We start from the raw sequence: 25,984 nt of genomic DNA, 5'->3' as shown, positions 1-25,984 counted from the left end.
TCATTTGACTTGCCAGAATAGAGTGTACTTTTCCTCCTCCTTTAAAGATTTGCATTAAAAATGATGCAGCCATGGACATGCTGTCTTATGATCATTGTGCTATGAAGTAACTATGCAGTCATTTTTGATGGCTACTACTCTACTAACTGATAACCTGTTTTAGGTAATAATAATGCTAACATGATCTCTGGCAAATTTCAGTTCTTAAATATTACTGGCACAAATATTAGTCCCAGTTCAAGGAGGAATGCTTTTTTCTTCCCTTTTTTTAATACAAATTTTCTTTTTCTTTCTTTTTTTTTTTCATCTCTTTGGTCACTCTCCCCTTCCTTTTTTGTTCTTTTTCTTTCTATGAAAGCCTCTAAGAAAAACTGATAGCTCAGCATACATGATTTAAGCTTCAAATATTTGGTTTTCGTTCTGTTTTTGTGTAAGAGGCTTGTTAAGATGTGTGGGTTTGCAGTCATTCAGAAATAGGGGTTGTGAGCTTTCTGGAACAGTGAAAATAAATATATGTACTTGATGTATGCAAAAATGGATCATATCTGCCCATTACATGGCAGTAGCTATGTGTAGATCTATAGAATCATAAGGTAATTTGATAAAGAAAACATATCCCAAATTTGTCCTTTTTTTGCGTTGGTCAAAAGAGTTGTTTGCATATCTCTAAAATAAGGAGTAACTATTGGGTTTTTCTCTAGTATGAGAACTGCCTTTTTTTTTTTCTTTTGTGAAGTGAAAACATAACTTATTTGTGATAATATTTTTCTTTAAACTTTCAGATATGCAACTTTACCATGGATGTATATTGTATCCAGATTCTTCTCAAGTTCCGATGTAGCTTTTATTTCTTACATCTCCCTAAATTTTGTGTTTGGCCTATGTACCATGCTGGTGACTCTCTTACCTCATTTGTTAGCTACAATTTCCAAAGTGCAGGTCAGTATAAAATCTTTGCTTTATGTTACTCATAAGTGAGATGTATGCACACACATGCGTGTATGTATATGTTTGTATATATAAATATATGTTTGTTTGTACATATGCACAAACAAGATTTTTTCAGCAGAAAAACTTACGTGCATTAAACTTTCATGATTTTTTTCTGTCCTAGTGTATGCTGTATTGCTTGTTACCATCTTGAATTTTAACTTTTTTATAACAAAACAAAGCAAAACAAAAAAAGGCGCTGTAATAATGGAAGAACAGCATTAATTGAAATCTTGACATTTTCCAGACCATTAAGTTGTAATTGGCTAGGAGCTGTTCTAGTCAATTGAATAGTTTATATGCATTGTAAAATGTGTTTGAATAATATTGACATATGAGATAAGCCACGTATTTCTAGGATCTTTAAAGCACTATGAATAGTAATATGTATTCTCACTCCATGTATGTAATTTTCATTAGTCACAATGGTAATTAAGCAACTTGATGGAGAGGAGATCCAGAACGTGTATGAATATCTGTGCATGTACCAGGTAAAAAACTTGATGTTTGAAGTCAAATCTGGATTACATGTCACAAGTTTGGAGTGAGATTTGGTGTTGTCTTGGGTTTAAGTTGGTGATTTAGAATTAATAGTAATCAAATATTACAATTTTAAGAAAACAGAATGATCGTGGCCACATGTGGTTTTTTACAGTCTGTGAACCTCAACTAAAATTAGAATCCCATGGCCCTAAGCAGTCTAAAATACAGTAAGGGATGAACCCTGCCCTAAAATATTTCACAATATCCCCGTCTGAAATCTGTTCACCTTGAGTGAGATTTGAATGTTGTATCCAGCTTGTTAAGTGTGCTTAATATGCTGTTGGAGAAAACTAATTTTTTTCCTTTTTTTTTTTTTTCTCCGCCCCCCACCTCTTGTTGAATCTTAAGACAGAGTTTTCAGAACATCTACAATATCCTCAAATGGGCATTCATTGTATTCCCACAATTCTGCTTAGGACAGGGTTTAATAGAACTTTCATACAATCAGATCAATTTTGACCTGACCAGCAACTTTGGCGTAGATTCATATGTAAGCCCTTTGAGATCAATTTCACGGGCTGGATTATTGTGGAAATCGCCCTGCAGGCAACACTACTTCTTCTTTTATGACTTTTTCTTCACTGGGATCTCCTCCAGAAACCAAGATACATTACCATTTGTGTTCTGTCAAAGTGGACACTGAACTAATTTTTAAAGAAAGAAAATGGTGGATTCCTTTAAACACCTGAAGATGAATACTTCTGATAACATGGTGTGCCCAAATTAGTAGAAATTGCAGAAAAAATACAATTAGTTGCCATTTTCCTTGGGTTCTGCTGAGATTTGCTCACCAAGCTTTTGAGGGATTGCAAGCAGGGAAATGGTTACCCAGAGTACAGCAGTGTCCAATTTGCCACGTGTCATTTGTTATCATCTTCTATTTTAAGGGTCAGCATTCAATTAACAGCATGGTCAGCCCTTCAGAAGACAATGTAGAAATGGAGCAACAGTGACTTTATGGTGGAAGAACTGGTAATGATGTCCTCCTCCTGTACAACCTCAGGAAGTGTTATGGAGGTTTCAGTAAGAAGAACACAGTTGTGGAAGGCATAAGCTTGGGAATTCCGAGGAGAGAGGTAAAGAGGTCTTTTTCTTTAAGAATGTAAAACTTCATTCTGAGCAACATATGATGTCTACAATCAAAGATCTATAGATAGCAGCAGAACCAATTCAGTTGTAGTAATTTCTGAAAGTCAGTAACTGGATAAAAGCAGAAGCTCTGGTGGTGTTTAGGAAGCAACTGTTCACTTTTTTTTTTTGGGTTTCAAATTCATCAGTCTTAATTTTGTCTTCTTACTTATCTTTACGAAGTTATTGTTTTATAAGCTAACATAAAAAACAAGTAGGTAGCATACCAGTTCAATGTCCAAAGAGAAAGCAAAGAATACCTAGCTCAATTGTAAACTATGGACTGAATCCTGAATTTGTCACCAAGGCAAACTTGTAGTTCCCCTGCTGAAATCATCGTAGTATATTTTAATATAGTATATAATATACTAATATACTATTTTAATGAACTGAAATTTAACACTGAATGTGGTAATCCTGAAGATTTCAGAACAGCATTTATTTGTTTTATGGGGTTTTTTTCATTATTTTGATGCTTTTGGGAATTGCAGATACTAATTTCAAAAATCCTTATAAGGAGAAGACTTTCTTTGGTTGCTGATAGCAAATTAGAAGATTTGAGAAACTAGTGCATGGCAGTGCAGGTCCAGTGACGTCCTGCCAGTTATAGATCAGCTATTGGGTAACTGGGGTAACCAAGAGGATGTTACTGCTGATTAAAGCCTATTTATCAATAAGTAAGTTGTGGTGGGTTGACCCTGGCTGGATACCAGGTGCCCACCAAAGCCGCTCTATCACTCCCCCTCCTCAGCTGGACGGGGGAGAGAAAAATATAACGAAAGGCTCGTGGGTCAAGATAAGGGCAGTTTAATAAAACGATAGCAAAGGTTGCGCGCGAAAGCAAAGAAAAAAAAAACAAATGATGTTACTCTCTACTTCCCATCAGCAGGCGATGTCTGGCCACTTCCTGGGAAGCAGGGCTCCAGTACGCGTAGTGCTTGCTCCGGAAGACAAAAATGTCCCCACCTCCGTCTCCCTTCACTTAGCTTTTATATCTGAGCTGACGTCATATGGTATGGAATATCTGTTTGGTTAGTTTAGGTCAGCTGTCCTGGTTATGTCCCGTCCCAAGATCTTGCCCTGCCCCAGCCTGCCATTGAGGGGAGGGCAAAAATGTTGGAGAGACAGCCTTGATGCTGTGCCAGCACTGCTCAGCAGTAGCCAAAACACTGGTGTGTTATCAACACCTTTCTAGCTACAGAGCTGCAGAGCACAGTGCTATGAGGGCTGCTATAGGGAGTACTAACTCCATCTCAGCCAGACCCAATACATAAGTTCATGAAACGAGTATTTTAAAAGTTATGAAATGCTACATGTAGACTTAATACAAATCCTGCCCTAGCTTAAATATGTATCCGTTGCAGCAAGGGGCCTGAAATAACTGTTCAGAGTCAGTGTGTGTCTTGGCTGTTTGGTGTTCATTTACTTGTGTGGACTGAAGCAGGTCATGAGAAACTGAGAAATATTGACTCTATGGACTGGTAGTCAGGGTTCTCAAGACTTGAGATCCTCAGGTTCAAATCTAGCATTTACTAATAATATGGATAAATAATGCATTTAGTTACTGGGCAGGTGGAGGACTAGAATCCTAAATAAGTCACTTCTAGGAAGTGCTCCCCCCATGTGTGTTGGTTTTTTTAATATCTGTTAGTGTTTTGGACTCCTGGGAACAAATGGAGCTGTGTGTAGCACAACATTTAAGATGCTGACTGGAGATATCATTCCATCTGCAGGACGTGCTGTTATCAGGGCTCCTACAGGGTAAATAACACAGGGTTTGATCAGAATAGTGCTAATTGATAATGCTAATGATCAAAGACTCAGCACATCTTCAGTCCTTTACACTGTACTCCAAAGACCTCTTTTCTTCCCTTTTAAATGTATATTGCTTTATTGCTGTTAAGTCTCTGCAGGAAAACATTTTAGCATTATTTAATTCCACCTGACAGCTCTGTTAATTGAGAATAAACTTGTTGGATAGCAAAAGAGTAGGCTTTAGGAAGCCTTAACATAATAAGCCTTTTAAAATTGTAACAAAAATCTTAACATACGGCATGTCCAGATCCATGGGCCTATATCCCCCATGCTAGTGCTGCACTGAAAGGTTTCCAGGCTTAGGCTGATGAGCAGTGCTTCAAGTAGATAATTTTAAAATATTTTCTGACACTTGTGTCCCTCAAAGTCTTTAATTAATTACTTGATCAATATGCTATGTAATTAGGATAGGATGTAGTTTTGGTGATATTGAGGCTAACTCTGATGGAGTGATAAGTGAATAATGGACTTTTTACGGTAGATGTAACCAACATTTGCCATTTTTCCCAGCAAAATTGGAGGGGAGGTGAAGTTACGTCTTAGGCCAAAGTAAAATGTATATGTGTATATATAAATGTATTCTGGGCTAGTTAACAATTTTAAAACCTCTCTTTTCCTAAATAACGTCTACTTCAAAATATGTGTTTTGGAGAAGGACAGGTGAAGGGTTTAATTCAGGAAATTTTTAAAGTAAGCATTTTGGAATTTCCAAAATGAGAAGTTAATGTCTTTGTTTTAGAAATTAAATGCTTTCAGCATTTGCTTGTGTCTTCAAAAGATAATGATCAGCAGATTTAACTTCAAAATGTAAGTAGTTTCAGTAATGGCAAAATTCAGTTTTCTGGAAAGTTTATACTTCTTTTGAAATGGACACAATTACAACTACGGAACATGATTTTACTTAAGGGTGTTTTGTTTTTTTTTTTCATTACCTTTCATAACAACTTTTTTTTTTTTCCAAGAGATGCAGTGTAAAAATAATCTGATAATAAACTCCTGAAATGACCATCAAATAATTGTTAATCATGAAGACGGAATGACTATAAAGAGATTTTGGAAAAATGATTCTTAAGAGAATAAGTGGTATGAGAGAGGCTTTACAATGGTTATAGAGATTTTAGATGTTTTCATTTATAATTTCCCAGAACAGAAGACAAAAATTTTCAGACAATAAGCAACAACAACAACAAAAGTGATTTAAAATCAGGTAAAAATTAACATTTGGTGTTCTTTGGAAATGGTGGAATGCTTTGTACCAGGAAATCGTGGAGGTCAGAAGTTTAGCATGAATCTGAAGAGGATTTGAGATTTACAGAAATAAAATAATCTGTAATAATCTTTTGATATGATATTGCCCTCAAGGCAGTATTTAAGCTCCCAGGTCTTGTTTAGATTTTTGAGTGGTGTTTTTCCATAGATTTTAATGGGACTTGTGTTTGGTCCTACCTGTGCATTTATGGATTGCATATGGCTTTCCCTGTACGATGTGGTATCAGATCTATATTTGGGCAAATTATTTGATCTGGTGTGACAATTCAAAAATTTTAATATCTGCTTGAAAGCAAATATAAAGTTGCAAGAATATATTTCATCATCACATGTATTGGCACTTAGACCGTGTTTATGGGACTACATGACTTATTTTATCAGTACCCCTAAAGATAATTTTTTTTTAAAATCACAAAACAATTTAACAATACCTGTATTCCTTTTACTAGATGTTATGTACCTGTGGCTGAACAGATAAAAATTCTTCTGAGGTCAACGTTAGTATGCTACTGGCATTTAACAATAGGTTAAATGCTCTCTGTGCACATCACGTGTGCTACTTTCATTTCCCCCACCATGTTTTAGAAATCCAACATGAAAGCATACTTAAAGATGCAATGTTATTTATCATATACGAAAATACAGGTAATGAGATTTGACACATTTAGGAGGCTCAAGTGGAAGCTGTAGATAATTGCATTTAAGTATCCAAAATACCCTTGACAACATTATCACCCTGTATTATGGTGGTGTCATCCAGGTTATGGATTTTTATGTGTTTGAAGTGGCTGAAGTGAGTGTAAAACCCATATTCCCAAGTTTTCAAAACTTATCACTAACTTGAGAAGGCAACCTCAAGCAAGAGCTGCAGTTACACAGTAGCTAAACTTGGGGAAACAAACAACTTCAAGGCTGGAAGAAGAGATTTATGTCATTCCTGACTTTGTTCCTTCCTTCATATTTTGGCAACTGCTGTTAAGCAGATCATGGTGCACTGTGTTGCTACTACTGAAAATCACTAGGGGGCAAATTTGTTGACTCTTCCATAGGTAAGATTATAACCACAAGAGGTCTGGAGAACCCTTCCTCAACAGTAGAAGAATGACTAAAGTTACTCCCAGGGACTTTTAGGTGTATTTATTTGTATTTACACCTGAGATAAATGGAGGAAGGGGGATATCACAGTAAGAAATCCTCTCCTTTTTTTACTCCAGTAGTGTGCTCAAAAGCTTGCTATTCCTGGCACAGAGGGAGAGACGAGAGTCAGCTGAAGAAAGCAGTTGCTGGTCACAGCTGCAGACCATTTGCTGGTCAGCAGATCTAGACTTTTTTGTTTAAAATCTGTGTAATGAAGCAGCTTTCATAGAGACATTACTTCTGATAGCGATTCCTGATTAATAAATTGGGCAGCAGCTTAGATGTAGTTCCCATCTCTGTTGGGTTTGACTGGAAAGGACACAACTTTTGTCCTCTGTGATGCTGAAAGGACAGGATACTATACTCTGATGGATCCTTCGTGATGCATTCTTCATAATCGAATAATGAAATTACTATGCAAAATTCTTATTATAAATATTGGAAAACCTACATGATGTAACTCCATGCAGAAAATCCTTAACTCTTAACACTTTCTCTTTCCTTGAATAACTATGCTTGAAAGTTCCTGTTTAAAAAAAAAAAATAAAAAGGACAAACAAAAATCCCCAAACAAAACCATACGTACATTTTTCTGACTGTTACTGTAATTGTTTAACTGAATTTAAAATAAATGAAGTCAGAAGTGTCTCTTTGAGGCAAGTGCACTGAAAACAGCCTTGAAATTTACAGGACAGCTTTTGCACCTTTGGACAACACAGGGGACTAGAAATGGAAGGTGAGCTTTTTTCGGAAGTGCATGTAGAATTTCGGGAAGTTCAAGCTAAAACATCTTGGAGGTGCATAGGGTTATATAGAAAGAGCCTCACATGTTGATAATCAAGTTGTATTCAGGGAACTCTTGCTAGATTCTCAAGGAAAATAAGACGAATTTTCTTCTGAGTGGCAGCTGCCTTCTTAACAGGGCAGAAGAGCAGTTTCACAACATCCTGAAGTACTTCTAAAAGATTTGTTAGCCTCTACGTTGTTTGTTGAATGTTTAATATCGCAAAAAAAAAGGAGCTTATTCCTAAGACTCTTAAGAATTCCTAAGCAGCTTAGTAAAATGCATAGAAGTTAGGTGTTATCTAACAGTTTTTGATATCACTGAGATTCATAAGATAGGGTTTTATTAAGCAGGAATGTTTATTAAGTACCAGAGCCAACTTTATCTCTTTGGCAAATTGGGGTTTCCTAGCATTCTTCTTGATGGGGGCATTCTTTTGAGGAAGGGAAGTCTTCTGATCTGTTTTTATTAAGCTTTTCTCTTTTTGATACACTACAAATTAAATAGATATTTTAAATGTACTATGTGCCTAAACTTTGTATTTTACCATTTACATGGCAAATGCACATTTATAGTGTACAAGCTGAGCAGTCTATCAAAACCCTGCTTTTTTAAAATTTTCATATCCTTCTGCAGAAAATGTTTTTAGGCAACTTCTAACCTTTGCAATCCCATTCTGGTAGTAACTGTGATGTGATAAAGATAGTCCAGTAAGAGAATTTATCATCAACCACAGCCAATCTTGTGAAGATAATAGCAAAATGCCATTCACAGGGGATTTTGCCTTTTTTATTATTTTGTGAACCTCATTAACATTGCTATTATCAGTGATGTATCTGTCAAAATAAAACATAAAAATAATTATGTAGAGAGTGTGTCTCCATATTAGGGATATTTGCAACCCCAGTATTAAAGAGTGCCAAAGGAGGAAGCAGCATTGCAACAGTTACTTTGGAAGATGTGGAAATAAAATACTGATACTGAAGTACCAGCAGCCCTTCTCGTAAAGGGCAGAAATATTAAAAGCAAAAAGGAAAATGACTAGAAAGGAGAGTATTTTCATCAAATTTGCTATAAAGTATGGTGGTATGGGACATTAGGAGACTCTGACTGGCTTTTGAACAACATCCATACAAAGGAGTTGTCAAGCTTAAGTATGTATAATAGTTAATTGCATGGTCTGCTTGATATTTAGAAGGGTTTTTTTTTTGTGTTCTGTAGCACAGCTGTTCTTGAAGAGCACAAATGGACTAAAATTAGCTTATGCTTAGCTTTACTGCTGTAACTAGATTGCCATCAGTGTGTGAGCTGGCTAAATGAAAGCTAGTGTATAAAACTATAAACACTTTTGTAGTTACCTTTTCTGTCAAATAGTGTGAAGAAGTAAGGTCTGTATTAAATATGTACTGAGAAAAGCTGACACTTAACAAATCGGTAAAACAAAGGAGAACAGAGTCCTCATAGGCTTTGAATTTCTGCTGGCATGATGTATCAGCAGATATTGTACAACTGTTCCACTTTTTTTTTTTTTAAGTGTACATGGGCCATTCTTGTTTTCTTCACCTTTCCATATTTGTGTCCAAGCCTTATTCAGTGCCTCTGTGCCATAAAGCCTTCCTCAACGGAGGAGGGCTAAACACAGCTTGGAAGAGAAAGTGTCAAAATGCTTTTATGTGTCATGTCAAGATCAATGTAAAATAACAAATAATGTGACTAGTGGTTTGTTTGCCTTTTTGGTGCTATTTTGCAGTCTTTGCCATTGTAGTTTGCTGAATAGAATTGACTTTAAGTTCATACTTAGAGCAAAGTCTCACTTGTAGTGGGGTACATAGAAGAAGAAATAGATAAGCCAGGTGTTGTCTTGTTCATAAGTTACCCCACTCAGGCCTGAAGTGTTTGGCAGTCTTCCTTATGAAGGAATTTATCTCCCATGAATTTCCATTGTCCTTCTGCACAGAGAGATCCTCTATGACACCAACTCCTCATCTTATGTGAATTAAGTGTCAGTCATCTCAGCTGTTGGATTACAAAGTTGTAGGACCAAAGAACTGCTCGCCAAAGAGGGGAAAGTAAAGTATTTCTTTATAGCTAGAACTTGGACTCTTTTGATAGTTATGATACTCAGCTTGATAAATGAAGATATAATTCAAATAGCTTTACCTGAAAAGCAGAATAAATTTACATCAATATAATGGCTGAGATAGCTGTTGTTACACTGTATATCAGTATAATTAGTTTAATGATAACTAAGCTATAGTTACATTATTTATATTTTAACCTTGATTTTTTTATAATGTTAATTGAGCATTAGTATGCACTGAATTGAATGTGCAGTTAAGAGTACAATGGAATGTCTAACTACTTTTGCAGTTTGTAAATTTATGTTTCATTTTGACTAATTAATGGAATTTATCTCTCTACAGAAGCCATTGTAAGTACCATATATATCACTGCCTTTATTTTAACTGCATTCAAAAACTGCAGAAAAAGCATACAATAAGTAAAGCAAAGTGCACAGCAGAGTCAATAGTGAAACAATTTTTCCAAAAAAAGCCACAAGGCTGATATTGAGGGTACTCAGTTGTCTCCAGAAACTTGAAACGTGTACCTTTGAATGTCAGCCCACAGCTACCTATAAGCTGTATTGCTGGTAACCACTGTAACAAATAAGAACCAAATCTAGTCTGTGCAATAACCAGCCTAGCCTTCTGGAAACTACAGGTCCAATTCAGGTGGGAGAAGGCAACAGGTTTTGTCCAAGATCATTGTCGCTCATTCCAGTGTTTTGTTTTGTTTTCAGTGCCAGCAAAGGCTTTTTGACTGGAGTGCCCCATGCCAACCCAATGTAGCCCTTCAGGGCTGGAATTGGACTTCAGGGCTTTCTTTCAATGCACAAAATAAATGGATTGATGTAAAAGGCCTTCAAATGATCAGTGGAGGAATAACTTTGAATCAAAAATTTTATTCGCTCAGAAGTTAGTTTATTATCCCCAGTATCTTGCAAGTCTGGCAGATTTCTTTCATCGATAGTACAAAACTCTTAATACGAGCACTCCAAACTTATGGAAGCATCCCTGAGTCCTGGATTTTTTTCAGGATGATTTGCACCAGTGTATCATAATTCTTTCTGTATAAATGGAGATCAGAGCACTTAGAAGGGTATGGAATACAGTATCTTCCATGCTTCAAGTGCTAGACTGTGCTGTTTTTCTTGAGGATGCCATACATTCTGTTCACCTTTTCTGAAAGAAATGTAATTTTGCAACTTTAAGATTTTGTTTAACATACAAAGTTTTCTGGACATGTTCTGTTAGTTTTGTCTGCTGCAGCTGTTCCACTTTAAAGGAAAAATTAAATAGTAAGTGGAAGTATTGACTGAGCATAACATAGTCTAAAAATGAAGTCTTCAGTAGGAAGGAGAAAACTCATGTCTGTTTTAGTTCTGTGTCTTAACTTGATCAGGATATATAACCAAAGTTACTGACAGAATTTAAAGATAACAGTTACTCAAGTGTTTTATAATGATACAGAAAGTCCTATATTAGTGTAAAAGCCTGGTTTCCTGGCTATAGTTTTTAAATATTACACTGGAATTCATTGTGTTTATTGTACTATGGACAAAAAGGCTGAGAGGGGTTGGAATCTGTACTTCCTCTCTTTTTTTTTAATAAAACGAGCTGGTTTTTTCTTCCCGTATGTCCTGTTGTTTACATGAGTGGCCTAATGAGAAATGCTAGCATGCTGATAATAAAAGGGCAGAAAACAAACATCTGTTTTTTATCTGGCTTGAGAAAAAAAATCAGCATTTTGCTGCATGCTAATCTATGTTTCAGAAAATATTAAAAAAAACACACTTCCAATTTGATTCTGATAACATCATATATGAAGATGTCTGTTAAGGAAGAAGATGATTATAATTAGTTTAATGAATGGCATCAGAATTTAAAATAAAAAGGGAAAAGCATTTACAGTGTATCATTTAGTAAAAAAGTTTTCTGGTATCATGCCATCACTACTTGAAATGTTAATTTCATTTAGACCCATGAAAATGAAATCTGAGAGATTAACTGAATTTCAAGGAAAATCAATTTCCAGAGATGACAGCAGTTTCCTGTTGTAAGATATGTACTATAATTAAACATTATGCTGTGTTTTTCTGTTATCTATTATTTCAGTGTTCAGAAAAAGCTTAGGACCTGGCTAAACAAAACTGAGGGATGATCTCCAGCTTTTTGATTTGGTAATCTACTCAGTGATATGGCTGAGGGAAAAATAGGCATTATACTATATATACACCAAAAAAGTCTCAATAAAAGACTAAAATCCTCATACTTTTTTTTTTTTTTTTTTTAATTCTGGTCAGATTGTTTTATGCTTTGACAGGTACAGAGATGAAAAAAAAAAATTATGTCCATGAGTTCTGTAGTGAATACATTAGAATCTTTTTATTAATGGCAACTCTTTTAAGTTTTCAAGGTCAGTGCTAATGGATGAAGTTCCAAGAGAAGGACCAAACTGAGTAAGTATGTTAAATGATCTATTCTCACTGTACTCTTCCTTTATGAAAGCTAAAGGTCAGGGGGTGGGATATTGTTTATCTAAGGCTGTGTGCTTTACAGGACGCACAACATTAAAATCATGTTTGTACAATTAGCACTGGGGACACTGATGTGTTTTTATTTCCTGTTGCAAACTGAGTAACTATTGTCTAATACAGTTCTAGCTGAAAAACATTAGATGTCTGTTATTTTTTGCAGCTGTGCATACTTATTTTTTGTTCTTCATGGTATGGATCCATTCCAGACTAGATGTTTCTATCCAGCTACAGGGTTCATGCTGAGTAAATGTCCCTGAAATTACCCCTAAGTGTGATTTGTTCTCTTGTGACTGAACTTGGCATATTACCAAAAGCCCAGTCTCTTGTTTCTCCAAAGACAGCAGCTGCACTAAAAGGAAACGTTGTTAGTGTGCCTGAATCTTCCTAGTAAAACAAACCTCAGACACATTGCTTTGTGTTCAGCAGCATCTAGACAGCATTTCACTGTGGAGAGTGTTTCACTATGTTAGGGTTCATTAAATAAGGAATCCACTGCTTCTGACAGGTTATGCAGGTCAACATTAATCAATCCATATCTTATGGTAAAGATGACCTTAAAAAATAATTTAATTTGATTTAGATATGGCTGGAAACCAAGCTGGTAAAAATTCTGTATATACTTCATTTGAAATAACCTATAAGTGGATATAAATTAATGAGGAAGTATACTTCTGGTATCCTCTTCCCCTATCATGCTTTTTTTTTTTCGCTAAGTCTTTGTCTGGAAAGATGTCTACAGGCAGTTAACTTCCTTGGCACCATCCAAACCTACAAAGATACTAAAATTTTATATCTTGGCCATTAAGAGCAAAGGACCATTCTAATTAGTCCCCAGCAAGGTTTGTCATAATCATGATAATTTATCTTTTGATAGCATTGAAGTACATTTTTGTTGCTGCGGTACGTTATGTAAAATGCAGAATTTGTGTTTTCTTTTTCTCCCCAGACTCCTGAATCTTGTTAACAGGAGATACATATTTATATTTTCAGTAGTGCTGGTATTTGTAGATCCTACATTTAATACATTTACTTTTTGTCTAGATGATTAATCATATTTTTAGTTCTCTTAACCAGAAATGTAGAAAACTACTAAGGGGAAAACCATTCTGTTACTCAGAACCGTCTAAAAACTTCTTTCAAAGCTCAGATTTTTTAAATTTTCTTAATTTTGACAGGCCTTTTCTGTACATGTAAATCATTGAATGTTGAATTAGATGTTGGAATAAATAGGATAGATTTAGTATCATTATGGGTAATGAGACACCCTTGCAATCAAGCTTGCTTCTTAGCAATGAATGTAATTTCAAGTAATGCTGTACAGCTACAAAGTGACGGCCAAAGTCTCTTAAATCAGGATCATTTTATATTTTTTTCTGTATTGTCTTTTAACGCATATTCTGCATTTGTTTTACTCTTGTTTTATAGAGAATGCATGCATGCGTGTGTGCACAGACACACAAAGAACACAGCAACACTTCTCTCTCTCCCTCTCCCCCTACCCCCCTGCCCTCTCCCCTACTGCCCCTTTAATATTGAAGGTATTGCACACAGTATGGTTGTGAAATACATCTCCTTACAGCAGGGTCTCCCAAAGAGGTAAGGGAGGTAAACCTGGTAAGAATTAATTCTCGTAGATCTATCATCCTCCTGTGTTCGTCTGTTCACCTTGATGCACAGACCGTTAGAATAGTGATGCATGGGTGGCAGTGCTAATCTGGAAGGGACAAAAAGCATACATTGCATGTGGGTGGTACTATTGTCCCACAGACCGGGTTCATTTACCCGGTGTGCAAGCCACTAACAGAGTAGAGGTATTTTCAAATTGATGTCATTGATGTGCATGAATGGGTGCCTGTCTCAAGACAGCACACCCTTGTCTCAAAAATCCTCACATTTATACACTTAACTAATAACATAATAATTGTTGGTTTTTTCCTTAATGATTAGTTCTTTCTTCTTTGCCCTTAATGTAAATTAGTGCGCAGACTCTGTCTTCTTCCTCCATTATCTTTTTTTGAGCAGGTGGTATCATTTGAATAGGGGGTCAATGAGTAGGTGGTCACGATCTCCGCCTGTAGGAATTACCTTTTACATACTTCTTCCCTAATCTTGGCAGTTCCAAGCCGTTTTTCCAGGTTTATTGACCAGACCACAATCCATTACCTTTTCTGACATAAACATAAAGCCCCGTTGTCTACTAGTTAGTTCCTAAACCCTAAATCATATTGAGTTATTGTTTCCCTGTTTTAAATATTAACTGATGGGGGCTGTACACAGGACTTTAGCACCTCCATGGTTATTTCATTCATATTATACATATTAATTGCTAACACTATGGTAAATGATCATAGCGAAGAGATTGAAATTCATTTACCTATGGAGTTGAGGGTAAGTGTGTTTGTCTTGAAGACTCTGTATCCCAAGGGTGAAACCTAAGGCTGTGGTTCTTTTAAACAACATTCAAGTCTTTTGCTTTTTCTTTAAATAGGTCTGAAATGGATATACTGTCTGCTAGCTCTGAAGGCATTCTCATCAGCTGTTGTCCACAGCAAGATGTCTTGGATGAACTTTTAACGGGTTGGGAGCATCTTTATTATTACTGCACACTGTGTGGAATTCCAAAACAGGATATCCATAAGGTAACTAACCAGAACAGATTTGCAGGGGAGCTGAAGCCAGGTTGGGCTGTGGAGTTTATAAAACAACTGTACTTTTTTTACATGAGAGAATATCTAATATTTCATCTTAACAGCTTAAGTAATAAGATTTTTCATTACTACTACTTTATGTAAACAATGTGGATTTTTTTTCATCTGTTATGCCAGTTAAAACACAATAACATCACTGAGTATAGTAAAATAACACTAATACAAATGAAATCTCAGGCACAAAAACTCTAAACAAAATGAAATTTATGAATAGTTCAACAGCTTCATTATCACACTTAAGAGAACTGGGAGGGAACACCACATGTTCTGAGTCATGTAGCTCAGAAAAACGGTTTTGTTCAGAGTTGGGATTAAACTCTGAAGGAATTAAAAATTGTTGAATGATTATATGAATAAAGCAAGCATCTGGGTTCTGAGATGGCAGCTGTCAGCACTCTGCTGTTAAATGTTATAAATGTCACGAGATGGTGGCTGCATTCTAACTGCCTGCTGGGGGCAGTCCCTAAAATATTCCAACTGCCTGGGGTTGTCCAAGAAGAACAGGCCAAACCCATGTCAGAAAATGCTTTTAAGAGCTTACTAGCATAGATCACGGTAATATCTGGGAACGTCACTGAGAGGTTTTGAATTTAGAGATACAGATGACCAGCAAACAGTGCTCTTTTTCTGTAATGAGGCAGTCAGCCAATATCAGATAAGTACCAAGTGGAGTGTAAAATGTGGGGGGTTTCTTTTGTCTCTGCAGATGGAAGTTTCTGATCTGACCTCAACTTGAGCAGCTCAGTCTCTTGTGCTTAATTGAATCTCTATTAACATGAGAAATCTGGAGCATGATATTAAATTGGTGTCTGTCATTCCTGCTGTGTAGATTGGTCCCATGTAGTTGCTATGGCTCTAGGATTGTCCTCATAACCTCCAGAATGTTGCCTATTGTCTTCCTTTTTCCTTTTTCCAGAAGCAAAACTGCGTATAACTGAAATATCTTTTTTCCTATCTACCCAGCATTTTCCTGGCTACTGTCTCAGGGCCTGCTAAGTGTTCCTTGTCTGTATGAGAGAGGGCCGCCTGCTGGTTCTTTGCAGCTTTTGTTCCCCAGCAGCTAGGTACTGTTCCAGAAAAAGGTATGATTCCTGCAATGTGACATTGAGTATTCAGAAATAACTGCCATCGCGCCCCAATAATACCATCAGGACAGGCAATATTTTTAATTTTTCCTGTCTTAAGCTAATCATTTGGGTGTTTCTAGATGAGAGACTGGGAGAAATAAAAGATTCTTACAAGTCTTTGCCCCTTCTCTTGGGCAGTATTGTGCCTGGCTGGACTTTTAACTGACTGTTTTAACAGTACATTTTTTCCAGGCTGCTTAGAAATCACCACACAATCTTTTATTTAGTTGTTTGCTCTTCATAACTCATCGGTGGTAGTTTTTGCTTCTGAGTACTAGCAGAGTGCTGAAAACTTGAATATGTTTCCCTCGATCTAAAGGAAATACATTAAGGGATAATTGTTATTGCACTAAACCCCTCAACTATAATTACCTGTTTTCTCCATGAACTGACAGTGCCTCTCTAACAGTTGGGCTAAAAGCCTATCATAACTAGCATCTATTATTGTGGCACTTTAATAGACACAAAGTTGGCAACAGATTCTGGCATCTGCTCTAGAGCTTTGTAGTCATTCAAAAGGATGCTGTTAAATATCCATACATCTTACATATGTTATTGAATGCTTTTGATCCTAAGTGTAATTTAAAACAGGAATCAAAGTTTGATTGTTTCGTTATGCAGCAGTGCTCTTAAAATGCCCTAAACGTGGCTTTTAAGCTTTTCTGTCTTATCATTTTCATAAGAAAAGACAATATATTCTTACAATATATTCCAAATGTTATGCCATGTACTATAAATGAAGCAGTTTTTAAGACACCCTAAGAAGAATGGAAATTTCAGAAGCACCTGAATGATAGAGGTACATAGTTTTAATTACATTTCATGGGATTCACTTAACTCTCATACTTTGGGTCATACGCATAGTGTTACTCTCACTTCGGAGTATAGAGTAATCATACTCCCCATCTGTAAATAGGCTGAAGAACATAAACTCAGGTTGATGGTGATCCTCTGAGAGAGAAATGGTGTAGGAATGAGCCTATGATGTAGGCTAAGAAGGACTTCCTCACAGTTAAAATAATTGCCTCAGCCTTACTGGAAGAGTTACTTTTATAACTGACTTGAATTTGACAAGAGGGGTGTCTTTGAGTGAGAGCTGATAGGGCTTTTAGTGCTGTGCTACCTTTCTAACTCCTGGAGTCTCAGACCTTTAGCTATTGTTTTAGTACTCACAGGTGTGAGGAAAAGCTTTTCAGGTGGCACTGGCAGACACTTTCTTATTGGTTAATACCTCATGTGCAGACAACTGGAGACAGTAGCTTTGAGAAGTGTGAACTGATCCATGGATTACAATAGGCTTGTTAATGCTTTAATCTTACACTCTTCACAAGCCCTGTCAACACCAGGTAGTAGAGGAGAGTGTGTCTGTGTGTGTGCAGATGAATCCTGCTGTCACTGCTTGATTTGTGACTCCTTCAGGTCATTCGGCCTCCTACCAACAACTGTTCTGGAGGATGAGGAGCAGGATCTGGAGCTGTGTGGAAGCTTGAAGATGGAGAGGGATCTGTGGTGTGCTTACGGACCTGGATTTCATAAGTAAACTGTCCCGTGCGGCACTGAGCTTTTCTCAGGTGCCTGGGAAGTTTTCCAGATTGTGATGAGTGGGATGACGCCAACAGATTTCTATGCTGTGCCTGCAGGGTGTCTTTCTGCACGTGCATATGTAAATGAACACTACTGCACATGCTGTCTCCTGTCTGTATTTGGCGAGGAGCCACAAGGGTAACCTGGCTTTATATACTTTCTCTGTAGATAATGTGAGAATAGTGCTCTCTGAAATATCTGGTATTCATAAAACCCATTTCAAATGCAGAAGTATTTATGAATAATTGGTGTACCTAAGAGCTTCCACTTTATGTTCAGATCCAGCTGTTCTCTGGGCAGTTAGTACGCAGCTACTGCAATGGCAGTTCTCAAAACCTTTTGGGGAACAGTTCTTCAAATGGTGTGGTAATTCATATACATGTCCTGCTTCAAGTGGATCAAAATCAATTCTGTGTTATTTAGAGATGATTTATGTTACTGTGGTGCAGTGGGAGAAGACAAATGTTAATCTGATTATCCTGGACCTTAGATGATCTACATGTAGGCTTAAGGCTATTCTTTATAGGCAGCTTTCTGTGCCTTAGTTTCACATTTGTCATATAGAGACCGTTCTTCCTTTCAGCTGCCTTAATTTTTTGTCTGCATAGATTGTAGAGCAGACTTTGTTGCTATATGCTTGTGATCAAGGGATCAGAGGGCTCCTGCAAATAATATTTAGCTACTCTGGTTTATCACTGAAATGCAGCTATCTCGGAGGAAAGGAAATGTTTGTCAGCGGGCCCTTCCAACTGTGTGGCACTGCTGTCAATTGTTGAACAGCTGCTGTGTTTCAACTCAGAAATGGCTAGTGGCTGGAGAAAGTGTGCATTTTAGTTGCCTATAAAGAAAATAAGGCCTGGGAATGCTTTGGAACCGCAGCTGTATGGAAATGTAACCTGTTACTTTCTCATTCCCTCCTGCCTATGATACAGCACTCCAAGCCTGCCTCTGAATGTTTACCAGTGAGTGTCTATGCTAACATGCACACACATATATTCTAGAGAGTACATGGTTTTGATGTGGAAAGAAAGATACATTCACTTTGTTTTTAATAAATTGGCAAGCAGGTGGGTGACTTACAGGATGTGTTGCTGCTAAAGTTATCTATTGAAGCACTAACTTCAAGGATCAAATCCTTTGCTAGACAGATTTATCAGCAGCAGGAGTTAAGTGCCTGACATAAAGTTGAGTGCACTTAATGTTCCAAAACAGTAATTAACTGCATGGGAAAGGAGGAGAAAAATGGGTCATTTGCTGTTAATGTTAAACTTCATGTAATGTGAAGTTTTACTTTACTTCCTAAATCTGCTCTGAAGGTTTCTTTTTGCTGCAAAACTGGAAAAGTTAGAGTAGAGTTTTTGGGCTATTGTGGTTTAAGCCCAGCTGGTAAAAAAGCACCATGCAGTCGCTCACTCTCTCTTTCCCCCCGGCCCCGATGGGATGAGGAGAAAATACAAAGAAACGCTTATGGGTCGAGACAAGGACTGGGTAAATAGTTTTAAGACATATTTGAAATAGGGATATTGTTAGCTGATGGATGAAAGTCTGTTATAATCTGGATTTGGGGGGTGAGTGGGTAAGGAAGGAAAGAATTTAAATACATTACTACAGCCATGACTAGATGTAAAACATTTTTATGGTTGAAGTACACTCAAAATGTATATATTTGCATATAACTCTGTGTCTTTTAATTTGGCCTCAAAGTTACCAACTTGCTAAATAAATGGATGTATCTCCTCACTCTTCACTGCTGAAAGTAATTGAAACCAGAAATAGAACATCATGATGAATATGACAAGGAGAGAAAAGGTGCTTGTGTATATATCTCACGTTCACTAGAAGAAGGAAACCATTAGAATTGTAAATCTCTTACATAATTGTGTGCATCTGTTTGAAGATTTGTCACATGTTCAACTCTGAATTTCATTTAAAGTATTTTAAGAGGGATTTTCATTTTCACTTGATAGTATGCTATGATACAAACCACAAGATGCCACTGGTTATACAGATAAATGAAGTTATAGTGGAGATGTGCAGGCCCTTCCACAATATGCCTAATACATAATATTTCTAATTTAATTCAAATGACTGTTTTGTTGTTGTTTAGGTCATACTGATGAAGCTGAGACTGTTATTACTGGAAATCTTATGATTTACATTAAAGAGAAAAAGGGTTGGGGTCATCTCTTGTAAGAAGAATGAACTCTGTATTCTTACATTTGCTGAGGCATGCTCTGCAGTGCTTCTTTGAAATGTAAGGGTTGAGGACAGCAGGAGAAGGAGATTTTTAGGTGCAGCTGGGAAATCATTAGGAGTAAGAAAGCTGGCTAATCCTTCTGCTTTTATGTTGATGTGATTGAGCTCCAAATCTGTTCTAATTTGATACATTTTGCACCAAAGAATCATATCGAGATATCAAGCCAGATTGTGGTGCACACTGCAATGATCTGCAAGGCTTATCTTGGAATCTCTATGCATTCAAAGCAGTAGAAGAGTACTATGACATGATTCCCACCCCTCTCTTTTTATCTTAAGTAAACCTCGTCTTGCAAAATCCCCATAGCAGAGGAGTTGCCAGGCTTTCCCTCCTTGTACAAAACAGGAGATGGCGTAGTCATGGGTATCTGTGAACTGAATGCTTGAGTACATATTGGATTGCTGGGAGGATTCTATGTGTAGAATTCTAAGTCTTGCAAAGTCGATTCTTCTTGATGTTGCTCCCTACAAAGAGCATTGTGTTCATACCTGATACATGATTGAGTTTTCTTGGGGGCTACAGAGTACAACAAGACTTAGCTTACTTGAATGTTCTTTTCTTCTCTCTGGCACTGTTCCTTTGCTTTCTAAATTCTTTTCTGTGCAGTGTTCATTGTCTTTTTCAAAGAATGACATTTTGCTAACTTAGACTAGGAGTTTTGGTAACACTTCAAATCAGTCTTAGAAATAGTGGTTTCATGGCTTAAGCCCAGCCAGCAACAAAGGCTGCTTGCTTGCTCCTCCCCTCCCCAACCCCCAGTGGGATGGGGAGGAGAAAATAAAAAAAAAAGCTTGTGGGTCAACACAAGCACAAGGAGGGATCACTCACCAATTATGGTCACAGGCAAAAGCCAGACTTGGCTTGGGAAAAAAACAAAATCGATTTAATTTGTTACCAATCAAGTCAAAACAGGATAATGGGAAGTAAAACCAAACCTGAGAACACCTTTTCCCCAGCCCTCCCTCCTTCCCGCCTCAGCTCCGCTCCTGGTTCTCTCCACCTCCTCCCCCCAGCAGCACAGGGGGACAGGGAATTGGGGTTGGGGTCAGCTCGTCACACCTTGTCTCTGCTGCTCCTTCCTCCTCAGGAGGAGGACTCCTCACATGCTTCCCCTGCTCAACCATGGGGTCCCTCCCATGGCAGACAGTTCTCCACAAACTTCTCCAGCATGGGTCCTTCCCACAGGCTGCAGTCCTTCAGGCACAGACTGCTGCAGCACAGGCTTTCCCATGGAGTCACGGCCATCTTGGGGGGCATCCCCCTGCTCTGGCGTGGGCTCCTCCCCAGGCTGCAGGTGGGCATCTGCTCCCCTGCTCCCCTCCATGGGTTGGGGGGGGATGGTCTGCCTACCACAGGCTCCAGGGGCATCCCTTCATTCCCTGCTCCTCCTCCCCCTCCTTCCTCACTGACCTTGGTATCCGCAGGGGGATTCCTCTCACATTCCAATCCCCCTACTCACTGCAGGTTCCCCTCCTTAAATCTGTTCTCCCAGAGGCGCTACTGCCATTGCTGATGGGCTTGGCCTGGGCCAGAGGCAGGTCTGGCTTGGAGCCAGGAAAGCTTCGAGCAGCTTCTCACAGGAGCCACCCCTGCGGCCCCTCCCCTGCTACCAAAACCCCGCCACACAAACCCAATACAAGTGGTTCTAGTCATAGCTAAAGGTTAGTTATTACTACATTTCAGCTGCGATATGTAGTCCTCTTTTCCTTATTGTTTAACAACTCTTGAAGCCTGTTGTAGTTTGCAATATATGTTAATTTTGGTGTAAACAAGAGATCACGCATTTTTTTCACTGTCCGGTCTTAATTTTTTTATGAGCTTTTCTGTGCAATTCTCTGTATATTGTTGGTGGATTTGTGGGAGTTGTCACTAACATGCATGCATTCCCAGTGGTAGTAAAGTCAAGTCAGTTTAGTAGAGTGGATAATCTGTCTACCATATGCTTTAGGGGTGTTCACTTTACAGGCTGTTTCGGTGTATAACAACACCTATGTTTGGAAGTAAAAAAAAAAAATCAAAACAAAAATCAAAACCCAACAACAAAACAAAACCAAGAAGCTCAGCTATTAGAATATAGTTTAGATGCTTGGCCATTTCTAAAGCCACAGAATGTTTGAATTTGCAGCGCTTTTACTAATAAACAGCAGTAGCATCTAAATGAAAGTAAACCACTGTGAATTAACTCTGAAATAGCAGAAGACTTGAACTTTTCAGTGTAACACTACCTGTTGGTGGTTTAATGGTTGTTAAAAGTGTTTTTTAAAAAAAACCTCTCTGCATTTAATGTAGTCAGAACAACATTTATGAAATGCAGCTTTTGACTGAGAACTTGCATTGCTGTCAGATTATACATTAAGGTACACCAAACACAAGCAACTATTAACACCAGCGCCAGGATCCACACTAGAGTACTGCAGATTCTCACCACTGGAGCGTTGTTCCTGCTTACAGAGAACTTGCTGTCAGAGGTGTCTCTTATTTTTATACATAGCACTGAAAAATCTTGCTAATCATAAATATCATAATCATTTCCTAAAGAGTTTGCATAAAACTGTCTTATAAAAAATATTATTATGATTACAGCAGTTTATTTGAAATTGATAGTGAATATTAATTCACAATATTGTTTATTGATACGTTTTTCTATTGGATTTTCTGAATTAATTGGAGGCTGTCCATCTGATGTGACTAATCCTTCCAGTCCTCCTTTACTTTTTGCTGAATTGCTGAAGGTAGTGCAGAGGGAGCAAAAAGAATGCACTATATGGCCGGGGATGCTCTGGCAGTTGATCTCATGCAATAGAGCACTATGCAGCTACTTGTTTTACAAGAATCTCCCAGCTGTGGTACATCCAGATTGAAGACATACAGGATCTACTACAAAGCTGATAGACCCTTGATGATACAGCCACCCAGCAGCATGCCACTAAACACCTGCTGCTTTGCAGGGTGCATCTGTGGCAGTGTTGAGTAGAAAAGTCACTGCTATGTCCCTCGTGTTTTAGCATGAGGTCTCCCTGGCTGGTCCGGCAGTGATAGTTGATATAGGTGGGGCAAGGCTCTTGCTACATTTCAAATTCTTTGAGGGAGCCTTGTACAGTAGGGCTGTCTCTGACAGGTAAAGAAGAAAAGTCATAGAGGACAGCATGAACATTGTCTCCAGCTGTGCTCATGTGCCTGCCCGGCTTACTCAGATCACACATATTTCAGCAATTACAACCAAACCAACTAAGGTCAACTTAGCCCTCTCAGTTATTAGAAAGGTATATTTATTTCACCCTAAGTTACATTTTGTCTTTAAGTAACTCTAAATTCTTGACCTGTGATTTGTTTTTCTGCCATTTCCATCTTTTTGTGGCTGATACAGAATTTTGTCTCCTGAGTTTTCAGTCACTGAGACATTTGATGAAATAAATACTAGAGAACGAGGTGAAATGAGGAGTATTTAAGATGATAGACCCATTGCCACAAAATGAATGCAAATGACTGTTACAATCAATGACAAAGGCAAATTCTCTATATAGAAAATCCTTATCCTTTGTGGAGAAATAAAGGGTCCCAAAGCAGCTTTTTGTATGTGTCTAGAACTGAAAAAAGTAATAATATGCAGCAAATGGGGGTACATAAAGAAACAACTTGTACATTTGCTTAATATGCATTAACGGAGTGTTCTTTCAATCTAAGCACAAACACTGCCTAATTTGGCTCATCTTTGCTGGCCTTCAAATTTCCAAACCACAGGTCGCAGAGGACATTGTTAACAGGTTACACCTCAATGCCCATGCTGACAAACCAGTGAGAACATACATTGTTGGTGCAAAGAGGAAGCTCTTTACTGCTGTGGCTTTAGTTGGTAAACCCCAAATACTTTTTCTCTACATTGAATTTTGTTGTCTTGTATGTTGCTCTAAAGAAAATCAGTTAGTTTCATGGTCAGTCAGGGAGTAACTAATACACAGATATACAACTGTCCTTTTTGTTGGGCTGTATGAACACTTATTTTATTCTCCAGTGCTCACAAAAATAGAAAATGAAGTTGGTTTTCCTTTCCTTTTTCTTTTTCTTTTTCTTTTTCTTTTTCTTTTTTTCCTTGGAGTATTTGGTTGAGCAGGGGAAAAAAAGGGGGGGGGGGAGGCTCTAAACACACGTAGATGCAATTGTAGCATCCCATGGCCTAAATGGATATGTAATTTTTTTTTTAACATTCCTTATGTAGAAGAAGAAAAATATAATTTAATGTAAAATATATTAATGCTTTATGTATTCTCTACTTTGTATATAACATGACAAATATATATATGAACAATTCTACTGGCTTCCTTAAGAAGGAAGATTCTTACTTTAACTAGTAATTTGGAGCTGGTGTTATTAATTATTGACCCATCTTTTTCAGGATATTCTTTTTCCTTGCTATGTCATGCTTAATAAATCTGGCTAGTTCTTGTATTTTTGTTGGATTCACAAATCACACAATCAAACTAATACTCCGGAATTATATTAATTTTAATTACTTATCACATGTTTTGGCGCTTGCCTCCTACTGCTCATTTAGGCCTGAAACTAGGCGTTCCAGTTTAAACAATGCCTTTTGTAGTGAAGATCAGGGAATTACAAAGCTTTGGGAACCGCATCATTATGGCACCACATTCTCTTTCTTATCACTGCCTATTGTTTCACTAGAGAAGATTGAACATCCTTTTCTAAAGGATTGGCTGGGAAGAGCTAATCCAGTTCAATAGTGGAATAAACCTTTCAGAACTGTCAGAGGGAGGGAATCTGCTTCCCAGCATTGGGAGGCAAACCAGTGCTTCCAGTAATAGATCACACGCTAAGTAGAACCAGATAAAACTGGTGTTGTCATGGGGTTCATGGTTCAGAAGATCAGACAGATTTTGCTGCTTCTAACTTCCTATCATTGCCTCACTTCTGAGCTGAATTATTTTATTTACATTTTATGCTTAAACTGACCCTGGTTCATTTAGTAAAAGGGGGAGATAAGCTTAAATCAGTGCTTTTTCTTGATCTTAGAAAATCCTCCAACTGTTTTTTAATGTCTTTATGACAGCATGCTGCTGCAAGTATCCATTTCAACCCACTTCTTGCTGCAAGGTACAGACTATTGCATATGTAATGACAAGAGAAAAGAAAAGTATCTAAACATGTCAAATGCTTTAAAACATTTGGCTGGCTTTAGAAAGCTATCAGATTTTGAAGGAGTTATTTAGTATTTTAAAAGGCTTTTTTTTTTGGTCTGAAAGCAAAAACGTCAATGTAAACCACTGAACCTGCTTCGAGATTGCATCCAGGATTATAGCTATTAATTTAAGTAATAGTGTGTGTTGCTTTATTTTTATTGCCTTTTACATTTTCTTTGTTAGCTAATAGGAGACTGAACTGAATTCTTTGCCACCTCTGCTATTGGTAGCTAAGCACCAAAATCAGCATTAAACTGCATGTTTTGTTTTCTTTGTTTCTTGAGAACTTTGCTTCCAGGTTTCAGCTGGGATTCATTGCTGCAAATATATTGGTCAAGGCCATACCACCCTAATAGGTGCTGACACCCATCATGAAATTCCATAGTATAAAAAGGAACTGGAAGAGTTTGCTTCTCCCTAGTTTTGTAGTGACAGAGACTGTCTTTTGACAATCAGATATCATTCCTTCTGCTGCCATGAGTAGATGAAGTCAGAATTTCATTTAGTGAGGACAGCAGGATTAGATGGGAAGGGGAAATGTAGTTTTTGTAGCTACACTTCTTCATGAAAGCCACCCGAGTGGGAAATAGGTTTGCCAGGTGGTTTGCATTAGGCAGTACTGACTGGGTTGTTACTTAATCCTGTGGATTCTTTCCACTGTGGGTGAGAGTTCCTCTCAAAGGGACTCTGGGAGTAACTGGTGGAAGGTGTTGAATCCAAACATACTATCCACATCTGGCTATGGGATGAGCAGTGCAGGCATCCAGGAGTTACAGGACTTCTCCACTTGTTTGTGCTCATGGCAGGTGTGCATGTAGGGGAGAAACAGGCACCAAACCCCCCAGAAAGT

General features: G+C 37.7%; 1 protein-coding gene across 1 annotated transcript in view; it reads left to right on the top strand.

Annotated features, from left to right (window-relative positions):
* Positions 1 to 25,984, top strand: part of ABCA13 (ATP binding cassette subfamily A member 13) — a 165,614-nt gene that overhangs the window by 121,214 nt on the left and 18,416 nt on the right. The window contains 7 exon segments of the mRNA XM_049830140.1: positions 783 to 939; positions 1,886 to 2,024; positions 2,027 to 2,154; positions 2,421 to 2,609; positions 4,313 to 4,422; positions 14,752 to 14,902; positions 23,681 to 23,836. Coding sequence (XP_049686097.1) covers positions 783 to 939; positions 1,886 to 2,024; positions 2,027 to 2,154; positions 2,421 to 2,609; positions 4,313 to 4,422; positions 14,752 to 14,902; positions 23,681 to 23,836 — 1,030 coding nt within the window.

This window comes from Accipiter gentilis, chromosome 27 (genome assembly GCF_929443795.1).
Source record: "Accipiter gentilis chromosome 27, bAccGen1.1, whole genome shotgun sequence".
NCBI lineage: Eukaryota > Metazoa > Chordata > Aves > Accipitriformes > Accipitridae > Astur > Astur gentilis.
The sequence above is the reverse complement of the archived record's forward strand: the minus strand, read 5'-3'. Positions and strand labels throughout refer to the sequence as shown.